The 17,347-nt window shown below is 46.1% G+C and overlaps 1 protein-coding gene across 5 annotated transcripts in view; it reads right to left on the bottom strand.

Annotated features, from left to right (window-relative positions):
* adcy2b (adenylate cyclase 2b (brain)) overlaps positions 1-17,347 on the bottom strand; it is a 668,382-nt gene that overhangs the window by 118,534 nt on the left and 532,501 nt on the right. For all 5 annotated transcript variants that reach the window (XR_013888839.1, XM_080205342.1, XM_080205332.1 and 2 more), the window contains exon 9: positions 2,995-3,153. Coding sequence is in view for 4 of the 5 variants with exons in the window: in XM_080205342.1 (XP_080061468.1) it covers positions 2,995-3,153 (159 nt within the window). In the remaining variant the exon portion in view is untranslated. The remainder of the gene's footprint in view (positions 1-2,994; positions 3,154-17,347) is intronic.

The raw sequence follows: 17,347 nt of genomic DNA, 5'->3' as shown, positions 1-17,347 counted from the left end.
CTAGCTGTTCAGAATTAACACTTGTCACATTTAAGCATTTAAATTAGTAAAAGTTATGCTAATTGTTTTTGTCATATTGCGTTCTTAGATAAAATTTATTTAGATAAAAGTTTGCTAGTGGATCAATTGAATCATTCCCGGAGCAGAATATCTTATGCTCACCCTAATGCTAAAATCATAAAAAATTATAGTCTCGGCTAACTTCATAATATACCTTGGAATTTCTTGTCCATGTGCTGAAGAGCTAGAATCACTATTGGGAACAGCTTCTTTTGCTGAATGTTTAAATGGGTTCCAAATTTAATATTGCATAATTTTTGATAAACCATTAATCAGATAATTAGGTACGAGATAAACTTGCAATAACATAGAATTTGACAGAGAATCAAATAATGAATAATAATTAGGAAGCGATTGAGTTATATTTACTATTTTCCCTTAACAGTCTATGGCACAAGTCTTTCGAAGAATGACAATTGCTGTTGGATTTCCACTGAATTCCTACTTTTCTGCATCACAATGGGCTCCTCATTTCCAGTCGAGTCTTCCGATTCTGGCTTTTCCAGAAATTCTACTTCTTAAAATGGAATTGCTTTTTCATTGTGCTGAATTATTGGGGTCACACAAACCATGCCCTCTTTTCACAGCACTAGCTGCCGAATTTGGGAAATTAAAAAGTTTAAATGTTCCAAAGCTTCTTTGACAAGCCATGGAGAGAAGGTAAGTGGAGAAGGGGATGGATGGATGAGGTAATGGGAGTAGGGTTGGTAAGTTAAGTAGTTAAGCAGGTAGGGTGGTAAAGTAAGTGAGTAAGGAGGTAAGGTGGGAGGATAAGTGGTTGAGTGGATCGGGTGTAGGGCTGATAAGGTAAATGGGTAGGGTTGGTAAAAGTAAGGAGGTAGGGTGTGTATGGTAAATGGGTAAGAGGGTAGGATGGCTAAGGGTGTAAGGGTGCTAAGTAGGTAAGGGGTTAGAGTCAGTAAAGATATCTTGGCAGATGGGTAGAATGGTGAGGTCATGTTAAATTGGGTCAGGGGGTCAGAAGTCATGGAGTCAAGAGAACAGTTAGGTGTGGGGGATAGTCAGGTTGAGGTTGAAATGGGTGTTGGCGGGCGAGTCAGACTGTCAGTGAAGAGTTGGCAGAGTTTGGTGTTGGGGTTGGATTAGATCAGATCAGGCTGAGTCAGAGAGCAGTTAACTAGTGTGGACTTGTCAGTTTAGGCTGAAGGGGATAGTTGGGATGTCAGGGTTGACAGGTCAGGGAGTCGAGGAAAGAGTTGGGTGGGGGGGGTGGAGTGGTGGTGATGATCAATTCTTTAGTTACCCAGTGGTTAACTAGAAATTTTTGTCTAACAATTCTAACTATCCAGGTAGGTAAGTCAAAACTGTCCAAAGTCTTCAACTCTAACAGAGTCGGAGACTTTTTCAGAGAGTACCAGGAAGAAGGGGAAGTTTGAACTTCCTAAGTAATTCCCACAGTGTCATGGTGTTGGGACTTCCGATGGTTCTGTAGTGCATTTTGGGGGTGCGTCTGTCTCCATTGGTACGGATAGTGTAAGTTCTAAGCTGACATTTTTAAGTTTCTGGAGAGCTGTGATTGGTAGCTTTTTGCTTCTTACTCCAAATGTTACTCCGGTTCACATAATCTGCAGGTGAGGGATGAAGTCCGTAAGGCAGAGTTTTTTAATATGACTTTGAGGATATTTTAACCTCCAAAAACGAGTGGCGTTGGGTGAGAAATAAAATATCTCTAATTTGAATGGGACTGTTTTCATTTCATCAGATTACCTTTCAAAATATTGGCCCTGACAGTATTAAGAAGGATGAAAACAGATCTGGTGAGGGCACACTTGCTCCACTAGGCCCTCAAGAATTGCTGGCAAAGGCATTTAACGTAGGAGCCAGCAGCTTCTGCCCCCCTTTCACTGCCGTGTTTCTCAGACCTGGGGAAATCAGAGCAATTAATCATAAGTCAACATTTCGACCCCACTGCAGGAGCTCAATTTAAATATGTTAACATAGACTTGTGTGATCTATAATGGGATGCTCTGACATCCCAATATTTGCCACTGTAAAAGGCAGGTTGCTATCTGTTGAGGCTGCATCCACTTTGCTTTAATCCTCCTGTTCATTGTAGGTGGGGTGGGGATGGAGGGGTGGGGGGGGGGGAATACATATCAAGGCTTCTGTTAAATGATAATGTACATGTGGCTGAAATGTAACAATTTGTACCCAGTAAAATAAACAATTTTATATTCACATATTTAACTTATTAAGCGTTAATATATTGCCTACATCAATTCCACAATGCCAAACTTTTCACAATCATGAAAAGAAATGGTGCACAATTCAGATACAGATATTCCTGAATGACCTAATGACCCAAGCAGCCCTCATATTTAGTAACGATTGCCGATCGAAACTCCATCATAAAATATTACTCTGCTATCGGACTAGAGCCAACGCACGTCTTCTTTAAAAGCTTTCACCTTTATGTTGGCAGGTTTGCACAAATGTAATTTTCTCTTCCATTTCTTTACAGCTAGTAAATCCTATTAACTGAAGCTCCAGTCTTCCAGTGCAGCAACATGCCTTCCAATTTGGATACTGACTTCAGCTGCTAAAGTTAATTCTCTCTTGCTGTGTCTATCTGCTGCCTTCAATTTTAAACCAGCAGCATAAGCCTGCATCAAAGCTGGTAGCTGAGAGAAAAAATCGTCTTGAAAATTGTGATACCGAAGGAGTAGCTTGGAATAACTGGTGACAGCAACAGTTGTTCAGAATGTATTGGCATTGTGGTGTTGCATTTTTGAAGCAGTTGTTCCACTAGGAGGGAATTCAGGCCAGGAGGGAACCCTTGTGCAGGATATGAAGCTTGTGTAAGAAAACCTTGGTTGCTACCTTTCATCCCAAATAAGGATATAAATACATGTAAGAAAATATATCTAGTACTCTTATACTTCAAATGTGAAAAGTAATGGTGCACTTGCTTACCCTGGAACACCTCCAGCTTCCATGTGATTTGCAAGGGTAACATCATGTGACCAGACATCATATTGCCATTTCTGTAATCCAATGACTCCACAAAGAACATTTCCAGAATGTACTCCAACGCGCATGTTTATATCAACTCCTGTGGCATCCCTTACCTTCCTTAAAAACAAAAGGTGACAATGATAGTGAACACCTTTTATTCTAGAATGATAATAAATTGAAACAAAAATCCCAGTTACCTTCAGGACTGTTAGGCAGATACTGCTGGCTTGAAAATGGGTAGATGTGTTTTTACACCTCCATGACCCCAAGCCCACTTGCTTGTAGGTTGGTTTGACTAACCGGCTAGGCAATTTTCAGAGCTGCATTGGAACACACTGATTGCCATCGCAGCTTGCTGGTGGTACATAGATGATGTCAAGGATCAACTACAAGAGAACCTTGGGCCTCTATTTTCAAGTTTGAGTCCTAGATTTGCTCACTTTGCTTCAGTTGGCATGGTACCAGTTGCCCAGCCGATATGTTCCTGAACTAAATGTCAGCAATCTACACAAGTAGAGCCGCTTTTACTTACTCATTCCACTAGTCAATGCTACAAATGGGTTCATCAAACAATTATTGTTGAGAAAGAATGACTTCCTTGCTTTCACTTGCAAATTGCTTCTGAATGTCAAGTTTTTAGGAAACTAATGACCTGATGGAAATGTCACTCATCAACAGTTTGTAATGATTTTATTAAATAATTATTCATATGTAAATCACATCATATCACCATTTGTCACATTCCAATTTTATACCCATCTCAAAAACCATGAATTTCAATTTGACATTCCGATTGAACTAATTTAACAAGCTGTATGATTCTGAAAAGAGGAATTTTCTCCCCTTTGATGATCAGTAGCTTTTTAATCAACTGTTCAGGAGGCAGCGATCAAATGCTTAAAACATAAATCAAGAAGAATGATACAGCTAGACACGGAGCCAGAACTTTCATTATCAACATAATGTGAGACTACTAGCAGAGCATCAAAATGGTCTGGGAGACAGTTATAGGAGGTCAAGCCAGTATCCATTATCATCACAAATAGCTTGATGTTATCACCTGCTTTTAGACTAGAGAACTAACAATGAACATTATTATGGATCTTTCATTCATCTTTTTCAAATCTCTCTTAATAGCGACAAAAGTCTAAAGAGAATGTAGTACAATTAGTGCTCAACTTTAAAAAAATAAGGTATGCTGAAGCCATGTGACATCATGGGTCTAATTTTACCATTTTCATTCTAAGTGCCGATTCTGGGCATAGTACAGATCCGACTTAGAAATCCGCTTTCAGGCGCACTCAGCCACCTCCAGTCCAATTCATGCTATAGGCGGGGCTTAGCACTGCCAGAACGATCAGAGCTCTGAACTGTGCATGCACAGTTAGAGAAAAATTGGAAAAAGTGCGCCCGTGTCAGGTCGCTCTGGAGCCGGAGAAAGCGGCCCGGGAGCAAAAAGCGGGAGCCAGGATGTATCTCGGAGGGGTGGGTAAGATGTATTTCGGGGTGGGGGGGGTGGGGGGTGGTGGTGGGGGGGAGGGGGTGGTGAAGATGGATAGATGGATGGATCTCTGAGGTGGGGTGGGCAGACAGATCTCTGGTGGGGGCAGGCAGGGGGGTCTGCTGCCACTCTGTGGGCAATCGGTGGGAGAGGAGGGGGCAGGGGTGGCGAGTGGTCTGGGTAGTGGAGGGTGGATAAGGGGGGACAGCGATGTGTGTGGGTAGTGGGGGTGGAGGATAAGGGGGATACACATACATCACTGTCCCCTTTATCCACCCCCCAACTACCCAGACAGATCGCCATCCCTGGCCTTCTTCCCCCCCACTGATCTCCCATAGAGTGGCAGCCAACACTCCTGCCCACCCACCAAAGATCCATCTGCCCCCCCACCAGAAATCCATCTGACTTGCCTCTGTCCTACGCGCCCCCCCGCCCAAGGCAATGATCTGGCTTCACTCCGCCTCCCAACAACAAACTTGCCTCACTCCCTCCCCCCAGAGAATGGTCTGTCCTCACTCACTCTCCCCTCCAGAAGAGCATCTGACCCACCTCCTCCCCCCCACCACCAGATAATGATCAGCCCTCTCCCCCACCACCAAACAACAATCAGCCCTCCCACCTGCCAGAGATACGTCTGAGCCGCCTCCTCTTCCTCCCTCAACCAGACAACGATCTTACCTCACTCCCCTCCTCCCCCCTCCAACCAGAGAATGATCTGTCCCATGTCCACCCCCACCCGCACCACTGATCTGAGTCAGAGAGCCGTTGGAAACACTGATCGCACTCTTCAGAGGCTGGAGCACCCGACTCAGACTTTTATTCAGCAGGTCCCTAAAAGCTCGGTTCCAGATTGGTAAACGTAGTGGTAAAGGGGGAAATGCTGATAAGAGTTGGGCGGACAGTTCATTAATTCAAAATAAATGCACACTCGATTTGGACGCAGAACAGATCCCTGCCATTCGCGGGTCTCACTAAAGTGCCGATCTGCGCTGACTTGGTTGCAGACTGCAATAAGGGCCTCACTCCCAACTTTACCACAATTTTGTTGATAAAATCGGGCCCCATGTATTAAAAAAGCCTTTTTAATATTACATCTTTCTGATTCATAGAATCATTAAATGATGCAACACAGGAATCCATTTGTTCTGTTGTGCTGGTACTGGATCTTTGAAAGAGAGTCTGCTGTTGGGTTCTTAAGACATAAGAAGAACTCCAACATCATGGCCTGAACACTCCCAAAACAATTCGTAAGTGTCGAATTTGCGTGAAAACTGATGTAATTTTTTTCAGTGGGAATTTAGAGACGAATCTCCCACACTCTGTACACTGCAGAGGGCACTATCACATATATCATTATAAATCTGCAGGCAGGGCCTATTTCAGCTGGAGAAGCCAGCAGCAATGCGCTGAGTGGGCCACTCCACATGCAGAAGCTGTCAGCGCTAATATTGGTGCATGCACTATGGCCCTGCACTGCTGGCCTCCCGATTGTTGGCCAGTTCAATCGTTGGCCAGCCCTGCAACCCACTCATCGCCAGCCCTTTGTTCCCAGGCCCTACTCCCATCCGGCCCCACCCCCTTGGCACAGCCCCATGCTCGACGGGCAGTACCAAGGTGCTGCCTGGGCATTGGCACTTTGCTCTTTGGGTAGTGCTGGGGGCGCAGGCTGGCACTGTCAGTGTGCCAATGATTGGGGGTGCCACTCCTACGCCCAACCCTCTGTGGGGCCTTGACTGACCCCCCCGTTCACTCTAATGGGGTTAGGCCACTAGTTCCCTGTTAGAGGTGAGCTACTATAGTCCCCACTGGAGTGGACCATTCTGGCGGGGGTGATACTAGCAGATCCAGAGATTTCAGTCCTGGGCCCATTGATCTCATTTAAATGAGACTCAAATTGCTATTTAAATGCCTTGTCGCTGATTTCCGGTGTGGAGCTGATGTCGCCAGAAATCTGGTGCTGGGAGACCTATTGTGGCAGGAACACATGTGCAAACCCCGCAAATCGGCTGATGTGAGAATTTCCCGGCCCAAGCGCAAATCTTTTAGTGGAGCGCAATGACAGAATCTTGGCCCATATGTTCCAAACTCAACTCTTATTGCTACTTTTAAAAATTGACTTTTTGCTGAACCAAGATGACGACTATTAATCACTTGACATAAAGTTGAGCCTTCGTCTGAGAACCACCATCAGGAATTCTCTTCTCAGTTCTGGAATCTCACACAGCATTGCACAGACCGCTTGTAATCACAAAAGGCCAGGAGGCTTGCACATCAGTACTTGTTATACCCAGAGAGCTGCAAATAGACTCACATCACATCTAGGACCAACCAAGCCCAGTTCAGAAGGGATGTAATTTTCATCTGGTAAGTCCACTTTGCTAGTGGAATCAATGGGTCTGCCTTGACAATGGCTTCCTAAAGGTTGAATAAACTAGGACTGTTTTCAGTGGAAAGATGGAGGCTGAAGGGAGACCTGACAGAGGTCTACAAAATTATGAGAGGCGTTGGCAGGGTGGATAGTCAGAGGCTTTTTCCAAGGAGGGGTGGGGGAGCATCAAATACAAGAGGGCACACATTCAAGGTGAGAGGGGGAAAATTTGAGGGAGATGTGCGAGGGAAAGTTTTCACATAGAGAGTGGTGGGTATCTAGAACAATGATGTGGAGATGCCGGAGTTGGACTGTGGTAACACAGTAAGAAGTCTCACAAAACCAGGTTAAAGACCAACAGGTTTATTTGGTAGTAAACGCCATTAGCTTTCGGAGCGCTGCTCCTTCATCAGGTGAGTGGGGAGTTCTGATCACAAACAGGGCATATAAAGGCACACACAGTTTACAGAATACTGATTAGAATGTGAGTCTTTACAAGTTCTGTACACATGAGGATGGCCTCAACTGGGATCTTGGGTTCATGTCACACTATCTATAATCCCCATGACTTGCCTGAACTTGCAACATCTTACTTACTGTCCTGTCTGGAGACAATACACATCTCTTCAACCTGTGCTTAATCCTATCTCCGCTCACATTGTCTGCACCCTTAAGACTTGATTCGCAGATTAGGTGTAAAGACTGGCATTCTAATCAGTGTTCTGTAAACTGTGCCCTGTTTCTGAACAGAACTCTCCACTCACCTGATGAAGGAACAGCGTTCTGAAAGCTTGTGGTGTTTACTACCAAATAAACCCGTTGGACTTTAACCTGGGGTTGTGAGACTTCTTACTGCGTTTACGCCATGCGAATCCAGCCATTAGACTTTTAATTCCCCACTCTGTCTCCACAGGAGAAGATGGCCCATAACCGCCAGGAATGGGAGAAAACACGAGGTGGGGTCCTTGACCTGTGATTCCTCACTGCCTTTGAGGAAACGGCCCTGACTCTGGTGGAGAATGAGGACAGATAATTGTTCCTCCCTTGCACTGAACCTTGTGACCTTTGTTGTAGGAGATTACCCTGATACACTCAACTCATCTGACAATGCCTCCTTGATGCTGCCACTGGGATCCCCATGACAGCTCAGAGGAAACATCGGAGGAAGACCCCACAGAATCCTCCAAAGCCAGCACCAGTCAATTGACACAGGTTTCCACCACACAATCCACCAATGCAGATACTATCACCATGGTGGGACAAGTTAGTGGAAAGGCTTCTGGGTCACTGTCTGGTGCACACAACACAGCCAATGATATATATCGTATGGAGACCGGAATGTCTGCGGTCTTGGGCAGGCTGAGATGCCGGAGGTAAGGAATCAGCTGGTCCCTGGCCAGATGCCAGGTCACTGGGATTAGTTCTCCCTAAGCTGCTGGAGATGCAGCAGCAATGCTAGTGAATACAGGAGAGGTTGTCAGCAACAGTGCAGGAGCTGCAAGGCTATTGGGGGGAGTCCCACGGACTGTAGATGCAGGAGATATTGGCAGCCTTAATATCCAGGTCAACACTGCAAGGATGGCATTTGCAGAAGAAAACCAGTAGGAAATGGTCGCCATGGGTAGCAGAGTCCAGAGTTTGGTCCAATGTCAGAGAGCACTTACTGCGGGTATCAAAGGCTTGGCCCAGATTCAGAGAGCCAATACTGTGAGTTGAATACAATTGGGCCTTCAAGACTGGCAAGGCCTGGTGCTTCTTGTGCTCAGTCCAGCTGCTCCGCCGTTCCATGGAGTAACACAGGGGCCCATTGATACTCAGAGTGAGAGGAAGTGCTAGAGCCTGTGCTAGGGCTTTCATCCTGGGGGGGGGGAGTTCAGCCATTACTAGGCCTTCTAAAACCCCCCTCCCTGCCACCAGTGCATCTCATGGGCAGCTGGATGAACAGGGTGAAATGGTTACATCTGTGACTTCAGGAACTCGAGAACCCAGCCTTCCAGGATGCCCACTAGGGGCATCACAGGCCACACGGTGCGGAATGCAGCTGACTGCCTCCACCACTGATGAACGTCATGGGGGCACCTAAACATAGCAGTAGGCTCCATAAGACCAGTACATCAATTTTGACATGGACCAGGGCCAGCTGAAAGCCAGACTGCAGGTTAAGAAGTTATAAGGGCACCGAAAAGGCATTGGTGCACAAAGGAGTGCACTTAGGAAATTAAGTCCTGTTTGGAATCTCGTGCACTTGTTATATTTCACTGTTAACTAACACCACATAACGTTATTGCACTGTTAGTTTCACCAATGAATATTATTGCCCCCCTCACAGCTGTGACTAATCTGTTTGTGACGCGTCTCCCAGGGATAACTGTATCCTGACCGTACGCAGTGGAACTCAGAGCGGCAGTCTGCGTGCAAGACGCCCTTCGGCCAACCGAGTATGCAATCCCCATTTCACAATGCCTGTGGCAAGCTCCTGACTGGCATGGGACTCTAAGTGCTCATTCCAAGCTGCCCAACAGTGGGCAGTGGGTGCCCTGCAGAACCACTATGTTACATAGCCTGGCCTGGCATCTCTAACACCCGCCAGGCTCTGGGAACACCCTGCCCCCAACGTTTGGGGCATCGGACCAGAAGTGAGCCCAGGCGCCAGTGTGTGGACGTAGAACAGGTAGGAGTCAGACTTTTGTGGGACTGGGGCTGCATCACATTGTGCCGCATAGCGAGTCGTCATCTCCCTCCTACCTGGACCAGTAACTCGTAACCACAGCCAACCCAGGCCTATCACCCGATGTTATATCAGTGGGACCCTTGGCAGGGAGTGTGGACAAGGATTGAGTTGGTGGGGGGAGCCGGTTGCAGTCTTCAGGATGGGGGTAGGAGGTGGTGGATCACATGCCTCCTAGAGGGAAAGCTTTGCAGTGATGAGGGCGTCCCTCGCCACCCTACCCTGCCAGACCCTTGCCACTGCCTGTCCTCTTTCCTCGAGCTCCTCCTTGGCTTCTTCCTCCAATGTTGCAACTGTACACTACTCTAGTGCGGCCGCACTTGGAGTACTGTGTGCAGTTCTGGTCCCCGCATTACAAGAAGGATGTGGAGGCGTTGGAGAGGGTGCAGAGGAGGTTTACTAGGATGTTGCCTGGTATGGTGGGGAGGTCCTATGAGGAGAGACTGAGGGATTTAGGGTTGTTTTCGTTGGAAAGAAGGCGGCTAAGAGGGGATCTTATTGAAACATATAAGATGATTAGAGGTTTAGATAGGGTGGATAGTGATAGCCTTTTTCCTCGGATGGAGAAAGCTAGCACGAGGGGGCATGGCTTTAAATTAAGGGGGGGTAGTTATAGGACGGATGTCAGGGGTAGGTTCTTTACCCAGCGGGTGGTGAGGGATTGGAATGCCCTGCCTGCTGCAGTTGTAAATGCGTCTAGTTTGGGGGCGTTTAAGAGATCTCTGGATAGGTTTATGGACGAAAAGGGATTGGTATAGGCTAGTGGGTCATTGTTTTTGTAACTGGTCGGCGCAACATCGTGGGCCGAAGGGCCTGTTCTGCGCTGTAATGTTCTATGTTCTATGTTCTATCTCTCTGGTTCCGCTTCTCTTCAGAGGCATCCAACTAGTCACACTCCTCCTTCTCCTCCAGAATATCTCCCACTGCTGCAACAGGTTGTATGAGGCACACAGCAGACCACGATGATGTGAGGGACACTCAGGGGGCTATACTGGAGGGCCCTACCAGAGCGATACAGGTAGCAGAAACGCATCTTCAGAAATCCAATGCGCCACTCAATGATGAACCAGGTGACAGCGTGGACTTCATTACATCGGGTCTCTGTCTCAGTCTGTGGCCTCTGCACTTGTGAAATCAGCTAGCCTTTAATGGGTAGCCCTTATCCCCTATGAGCCATCCCGGCAGCCTGGGCCGGTCTTTGAAGACTTCGGGATGTCAAGAGCTCTGCAAGAAACTATGATGCATGCTGCCTGGGTGTCATGCACACACATGCATGATGTTTATCTTATGGTCATAGACAACCCAAATATTCAGGAAGTGGGATCCCTGTTTGTTCATGAACCGTGATGCCTGACGGTTGGGGCCTGCAGTGTGACATGCATTCAATCGCTAGCCTCCTGCACGTTTGGCATCCCAGTGATGGCGGCGAAGCCTGCAGTCTGGCTTTCATCTGGCCCTGGTCCATGTCAAAATTGATGTACTGGTCTGCCTGGGTGAACAGTCTTCCATAACTCCATGGACACACTTGTGAGCGGAGGACTAGGAAATCCCATAGCGATCCCTGCTGCTGGCCTGGAAGGCTCCCTGTGGCCCAAGGTGCCAGATCCATGAGGATCCTTATTGAACAGCAGCCTGCGGCGGTACACAACATCCGACAGCTCATCATAGGACATGTGTGTCCTGAAGAGCCAGGGTGTCTGTCTCCTCTGAGCTCTGGAGCCCTCATGGGCCCATGGTTGTCTACTTGCTGTCCCCACAACTAGCCTGGGTTGGCCTTGCAGTATAGGGACATCTCCTCCTCCACCTCCTCAGCAGCCACAAGAATGACCACCAGACCTATTAGCTCCAATGTGAAATCCATCTTTGCTCTGTTGAAGGGTGGAGGGGGCACCATGGTGGAGAAGCACTCTCGTGACTGGCGCAAGATGGTTTCCATCAAAGGCAGCATGGCGGAGTCCATGCAGTGTGAGGATCTGTATTAACACCGGCAGCGGTCTCTTGATTGGAGCAGCAACTGAAAGCTGCTGTTTGTTTCTGTTAGTGGCGCCTAGGATGGAATGTCAGCTTTCAGACACACAGCCTGTCCAGCAGACAGATGGCAGGGTAACCGTGGCCATGTCAGTGGGGAGTCTACCTCATCTGCAACTACTCAGGGGTCGTTCGGTGGGCAGGGGGAATGGGCACAACATGAGCCCCAAGCTAGCAGCGATTGTAGGACCCCCAGACAGGTGCAACCCCCCAAACCCCTGGAACCATACAAGCCCATCACTGGGCACCATGGCAGTGGCTGACACGCCCCCCCCCCCACCCCTCCCTCCCTCCCCCCGGCCTGATAAGATTGGTGCTCAGTGGAAATCTCATCCTTGCTCGCCTTTGTCACTGTTGTGCTTAAATTACACTTAGATAAAGCAACTCAGATAAAGCAGCTGTAATTTTCACCAGTCTGATGTGTCTGACCAAAGAAGTGGTAAATGTGAGGGGGGAAACCACCGTGCCGCATTTGCTAATGATATTTAATTCCATTCAAATGCTAATGCACATCTCACTCATTTTGGACTGAGTGCATTTCTGACTTTTCGCTTCGCGCACAATCTTAACATCTCACCACATCAATCCACAAGGTCGTAAGATTGTGGCTATTTGCTGGAATCTTATTACCATTTACACTGGCAGGAGTTTCCCTTCCTGATGCAGTGAATGGAAGTTTGGCTGGCCGCCAAATTCTCTGACCTCGCTGCAGCGGAAGCATGGTGTGAACGGCCGGTATGATTGCACCCAAGGTCTTTGTTCATTACTCCTACCAAAACCAACATTTCACACTTGTCTGCATTAAATTACATCTGCCACATTTCTAACAATTTCAGCATTCTGCCTATGTCCTCTGGAAGTCTGTTATCATCTCTTCAATTGTTTACTGCCTCTTTGAGTTTGAAATGATGCCCTGTATACCAATATTATTTTTCTCTTAGGTAATTTTAAATCATGTTACCACTCCCTCTTTAATTGTGTAGGCTTCAACCTTTTCGAAGTTCATATGCACATCATCAATTGCACTACCCTCATCAACCTTCTCCATTACTTTATCAATGAATTCAATTAGGTCTGGCAAACATAACTGGACTATAGCAAATCCAGACTGATTATTGTTTATTATCAATATTTTTCCAAGTGTCACTTCATTAAAATTTTCTCCACCGTTCACTTTAAGTTAACTGTCCTGTACTCCCCTGGTTTATTACTTTCCCTTTCTTCAAACAGGAGGACAACATCTGCAATCCCCTAGTCCTGTGGCAATTGCTCCCATATCTAAGGAGGATTGGAAGATTGTTGCCAGAGCCTCCACTATCTCCACCCTTGCACCCCAGGATACACCACATTCTTCCAAATGTTTCAGTCTTGAGTGAATAGCAAATTGGGTATCCAGTTTCTCTACAATGGGCCCAATTTTACCATTACGTCACACCCATTTTTGGGCATGAAAACTTGGTAAAGTCAGGCATGAAGTGATTAACGCAATCTGTGTCAGTGCAGATGTCCACTTTACCAAGTCCCGAAAATGGCCGCAATCCAAACTGTGTCTGAAACAGGTGCGACATCAATTTAAATGCATTTGCATGCATTTAAGTTAACTTAATGAGATGGATGCCCAATCTTACCTCATTTCCCCCTTTACCATCGCATTTACCTGTCCAGATTTGGCAAAGGTCTGTTTCAGGCACTCCTGCTTCTGCAAAGATAAGTTCAGAGCTTCCAGTGGTTCTTTAACTCAGATCGGTGGTGGGGTGGAGGGAGGCGGACCAGATCATTCTCTGGTGGGGAGATGTGAGGAGGCAGATGTACCTCTGGTTGGGGGAAGGAGGGCCAGATGTATCTCTGGTGTGGGGGTGATGGGGGGAGGGAGGCCAGATGGTTCTCAGGCAGGGGTGGGGGGAGGAGGGAGGCCAGATTGCTCTCTAGTTGCGGGAGACAGGGAGGAAGAGGAGGAGGAGGCCAGATGGTTCTCTGGTCTGATAGGGGGGGATTGGGAACGAGGGAGGCCAAATGGATCTCTGGTGGGTGGATGTTGGGGGATCCACACCACTTGGGCAATCGGTGGGGGGGAAGGGGGGCAGGGGTCGTGATTGGTCTGGGTAGTGGGGAGGTGGGTGGGTAAGGGGCACAATTATGTTGTAGAGGTGGGGCGATGTCTGTGGGGCCATTGCTCCCGGGCTGCTTTATCTGCTTTTTGTGGCCTGGGAGCCATGTGACACAGGAACGTTTTTCAATTTCTTTTTCACTGCGCATGCACAGCTGAAGGCTCCGATTGGAGCAGCCATGTTTTGGGTGCAATAAGCCCTGTGCACAGCGCAATTCACATTCGCAATTTTTTTTTTCCAGGCTAAACATGGACGGGAGCGCCTGAGAACAGGTTTCCGAGTCAGATTTGAATTGCGCCCAGACTCAGCACTTAGAATCAAATGAAAAAATCACCCCCTATGTCTTGATTTACTGAGACACTGGCAGAATCCTCTTCTCTATTGAAAAAAAAATGCAAGGTACTGATCAGTACCTCAGCTATGCCACTGCTTCCACCAGATCCCCTTTTTGATCCCTAGCTGGCCTTATGCTTCCTTTGACTACTGGTTTATGTTTTTTTTGTTTTGATTTGATTTATTATTGTCACACCTGTTAGTATGCAGTGAAACGTATTGTTTCTTGTGCTATCCAGACAAAGTATGTTGTAGGTAGAGAAGGGAAGCAGAGGGTGCAGAATGTTGTGTTTATGGTCACGGCTAAAGTACAAAAAAAGAATCAACTTAATATAATGTTGGTGTATTCAAATGTCTGATGGCAGCAGGGAAGAAGCTGTTCTTAAGTCAGTTGGTGTGTCATTTCAGAATTTTGTATCTTTGTCGTGACAGAAGATGGAAGAAAGTATGCTCAGGGTGTGCGGGGTCCTTGATTATGCTGGCTGCTTTTCCAAAGCAGTGAGAAATGTAGACAGAGTCAATGGATGAGAAACTGGTTTGCATGATGGGCTGGGTTTTGTTCACGACCCTTTGTAGTTTCTTGTAGTCCTGGACAGAGCAGGGGTCATACCAAGCTGTGATACAACCAGAAAAGATGCTTTTTATGGTGCACCTGTAAAAGTTGGTGAGAGTCGTAGCGGACTTGCCAAATTTCTGTAGCATCCTAAGGAAGTAGAGGCATTGGTGGGCTTCCTTAATTATATCGTCGGTGTGGAGGGACCAGGACAGGTTGGTGATCTGGACACCTAGAAACTTGAAGCTTTCGACTATTTCCACTTCATTCTCGTTGATGGAGACAGGGGCATGTCTTCCACTACACTTCCTGAAGTTGATGATTATCTCCTTTGTTTTACTGACATTGAGAGTGTGATTATTGCTGTCGCATGAGTTCACCAGATTTTTGATTTTTTTCCTTACTCCATCTCATCATTGTTTGAGATCTAACCCACTACAGTTTTGATATCAGCAAACTTGAAAATCGAGTTGGAGAGGAATTTGGCCTCACAATCATCAGTATATAAGGAGTATAGGAAGGGACTGAGGACGCAGCCTCGTGGGACACCAGTATTGAGGATAATCATGGAGGAGGTGTTATTATCTATCCTTGCTGAATGTGGTCAGTAGTTTCGTAAGTTTCAGATCCTGTCGCAGAGGAAGGAGCCGAGCTCTACGCCATGGAGGCTGGAGGTGAGTTTTGTAGGAATAATGGTGTTGAAGGCTGAGCTGTAAACAATGAATCGGAGTGATATAAGTATCTTTGTTATTCAGGTGTTCCAGGGTTGAGTCAATGGCCAGGAAGATGGCATTTGTGGATCTGATGTAGCAATAGGCAAAGTTTGGCCGAACCAGGCAATTTGGGAGGCCAGAATTGATTTGTGCCAAGGCTAACCTTTCGAAGCACTTCATAATGATGGATGTCTGAGCCACTGGACAATAGTCATTAAGACATGCTGCTTGGCTTTTCTTTGATACTGGGATGATGGTTGTCTTCTTGAAGCAGGTAGGGACCTCAGATTGTTGTAAAGAGAGGTTGAAGATGTCTGCGAATATCACTGCCAGCTGATCCGCACAGAATTGGAGTGCTTGTCTGATTACTCCATCTGGGCCAGTCACTTCCCATGGGTTGACTTTCAACAAGGCTGATCTGACGTGTGCGATGGTGACCTCGGGTACTAGTTTGGCCGAGGCTTCTGGAGGGAAAACAGTTTCAGATTCAAATGTGGGACTAATTGTTTGCAAGACCTATCATGAGCAGCTGTAATTGGGAGCTTAAAGTCTGTCTCGTAATCATGAAGATTGCTTTGGGAGTGCCTAGACTCTGAACAACCAACTGGAAAAGACATCGTAAGTGAAGCCTGTTGAAGCACATTGCCTTACCAAATCTAGAGCCTGCAGTCAAGAGCTGCTTGCTGCCTACCATGTGCATGCATGTTGTAGACCACCATGTGGTTGGAGTGTTGGAAGCATTTGTTGCATTTCTTGCAGTGAAAGGGCTTCTCCTCCATGTGGATTCATCAAGGCTACGCAGGCACCTGACTTAGTAAAGTTCTTCCCAGAATGGAAAGAAAGGCCCATATAGCTGCGTTTAGGTCAGTGGAAGATCTGGCTACATATATCTGACCAGGAGGTTCGCTCACAACTGTGGCTGCACCCGTGCCACATCAGCTTGTTGAATCTTAATTAATGTTACTGATTTAAAATTGCACCCATGACCATGGTCTCTTCAATCTGAATTAAAGAATATTTATCACTTCCAGATGGAAAAATAATCCATAAATTTCCAAAGAATTCTATTATTTTTACTTTACAAACCAATAACAATAAATTTACAATTACAAAACACTAGAAAACAGACGGTTTTCACAATGCTAACTGCAGCTTCACTTTGTACATTATACCATATCATTGCTCACACATGATTTGCACCTTCCTCTGTCATACTGGGGATTTACGGCAGCTCTGTGAGCTCTGAGGCCTGCTTGTCTGTCTGACAATGATTGAAACAAATTACACATTGCAGAAAAAATTGAATAACTCCACAGCTGACAGGTTCAAATTACATATTCCAGAAAAACTATTGGGTGAGTCTTGTCCTTGAAAGTTATCAATTGGAAATCTGGTCCAATCCACTTTTGTTGCAAATAGATAAAACCTTCAAGCTTCGATATTTTAAAGCCACAACATGATGTATTTTCTTCTTTCGGACACCGTTTTATAATTCAACAATGTTTTGACATGGGCCCAAAATGTTTCAATCCCAAGTTTCTTGCCACACAAGGTTACAGTTTCTATAAAACAAGGGCCACACTATGTTTGTTCCTTTTTCCGTATTTTAATGTTTGAGTTAATAGGTTAAATAAAGGGAACACTTTAATTCCTGATATTGAAGATCATCATTAACATTATTTTCATCTTTATCCAATGAATGCTTTTCAACTTTGACAGCATAAATACCATATGCAATAGAATGAGTGCAGCAAAGTACAATTAGAAACATGTAAAAAATGATTTTCATGAATCAAAGCTAAAACTGATAAATTTGCTTTTTTTTCTCTGAAGCTTTTCTTCCCTAACCCTTGTTGTTTCTCTGGTTCATTTTGTTTTACGCTCAATTTTGGAATCACACAATGGTCAGAATGTTCCCTTGGAAACAAATAATATTTGAATATTGAGGTTAATTTTACTAACTAGTGTTCCTGACAGAA

The sequence above is a fragment of the Carcharhinus amblyrhynchos genome, chromosome 2 (assembly GCF_965287045.1).
Source record: "Carcharhinus amblyrhynchos chromosome 2, sCarAmb.v2.hapA, whole genome shotgun sequence".
Lineage (NCBI taxonomy): Eukaryota > Metazoa > Chordata > Chondrichthyes > Carcharhiniformes > Carcharhinidae > Carcharhinus > Carcharhinus amblyrhynchos.
The sequence above is the reverse complement of the archived record's forward strand: the minus strand, read 5'-3'. Positions and strand labels throughout refer to the sequence as shown.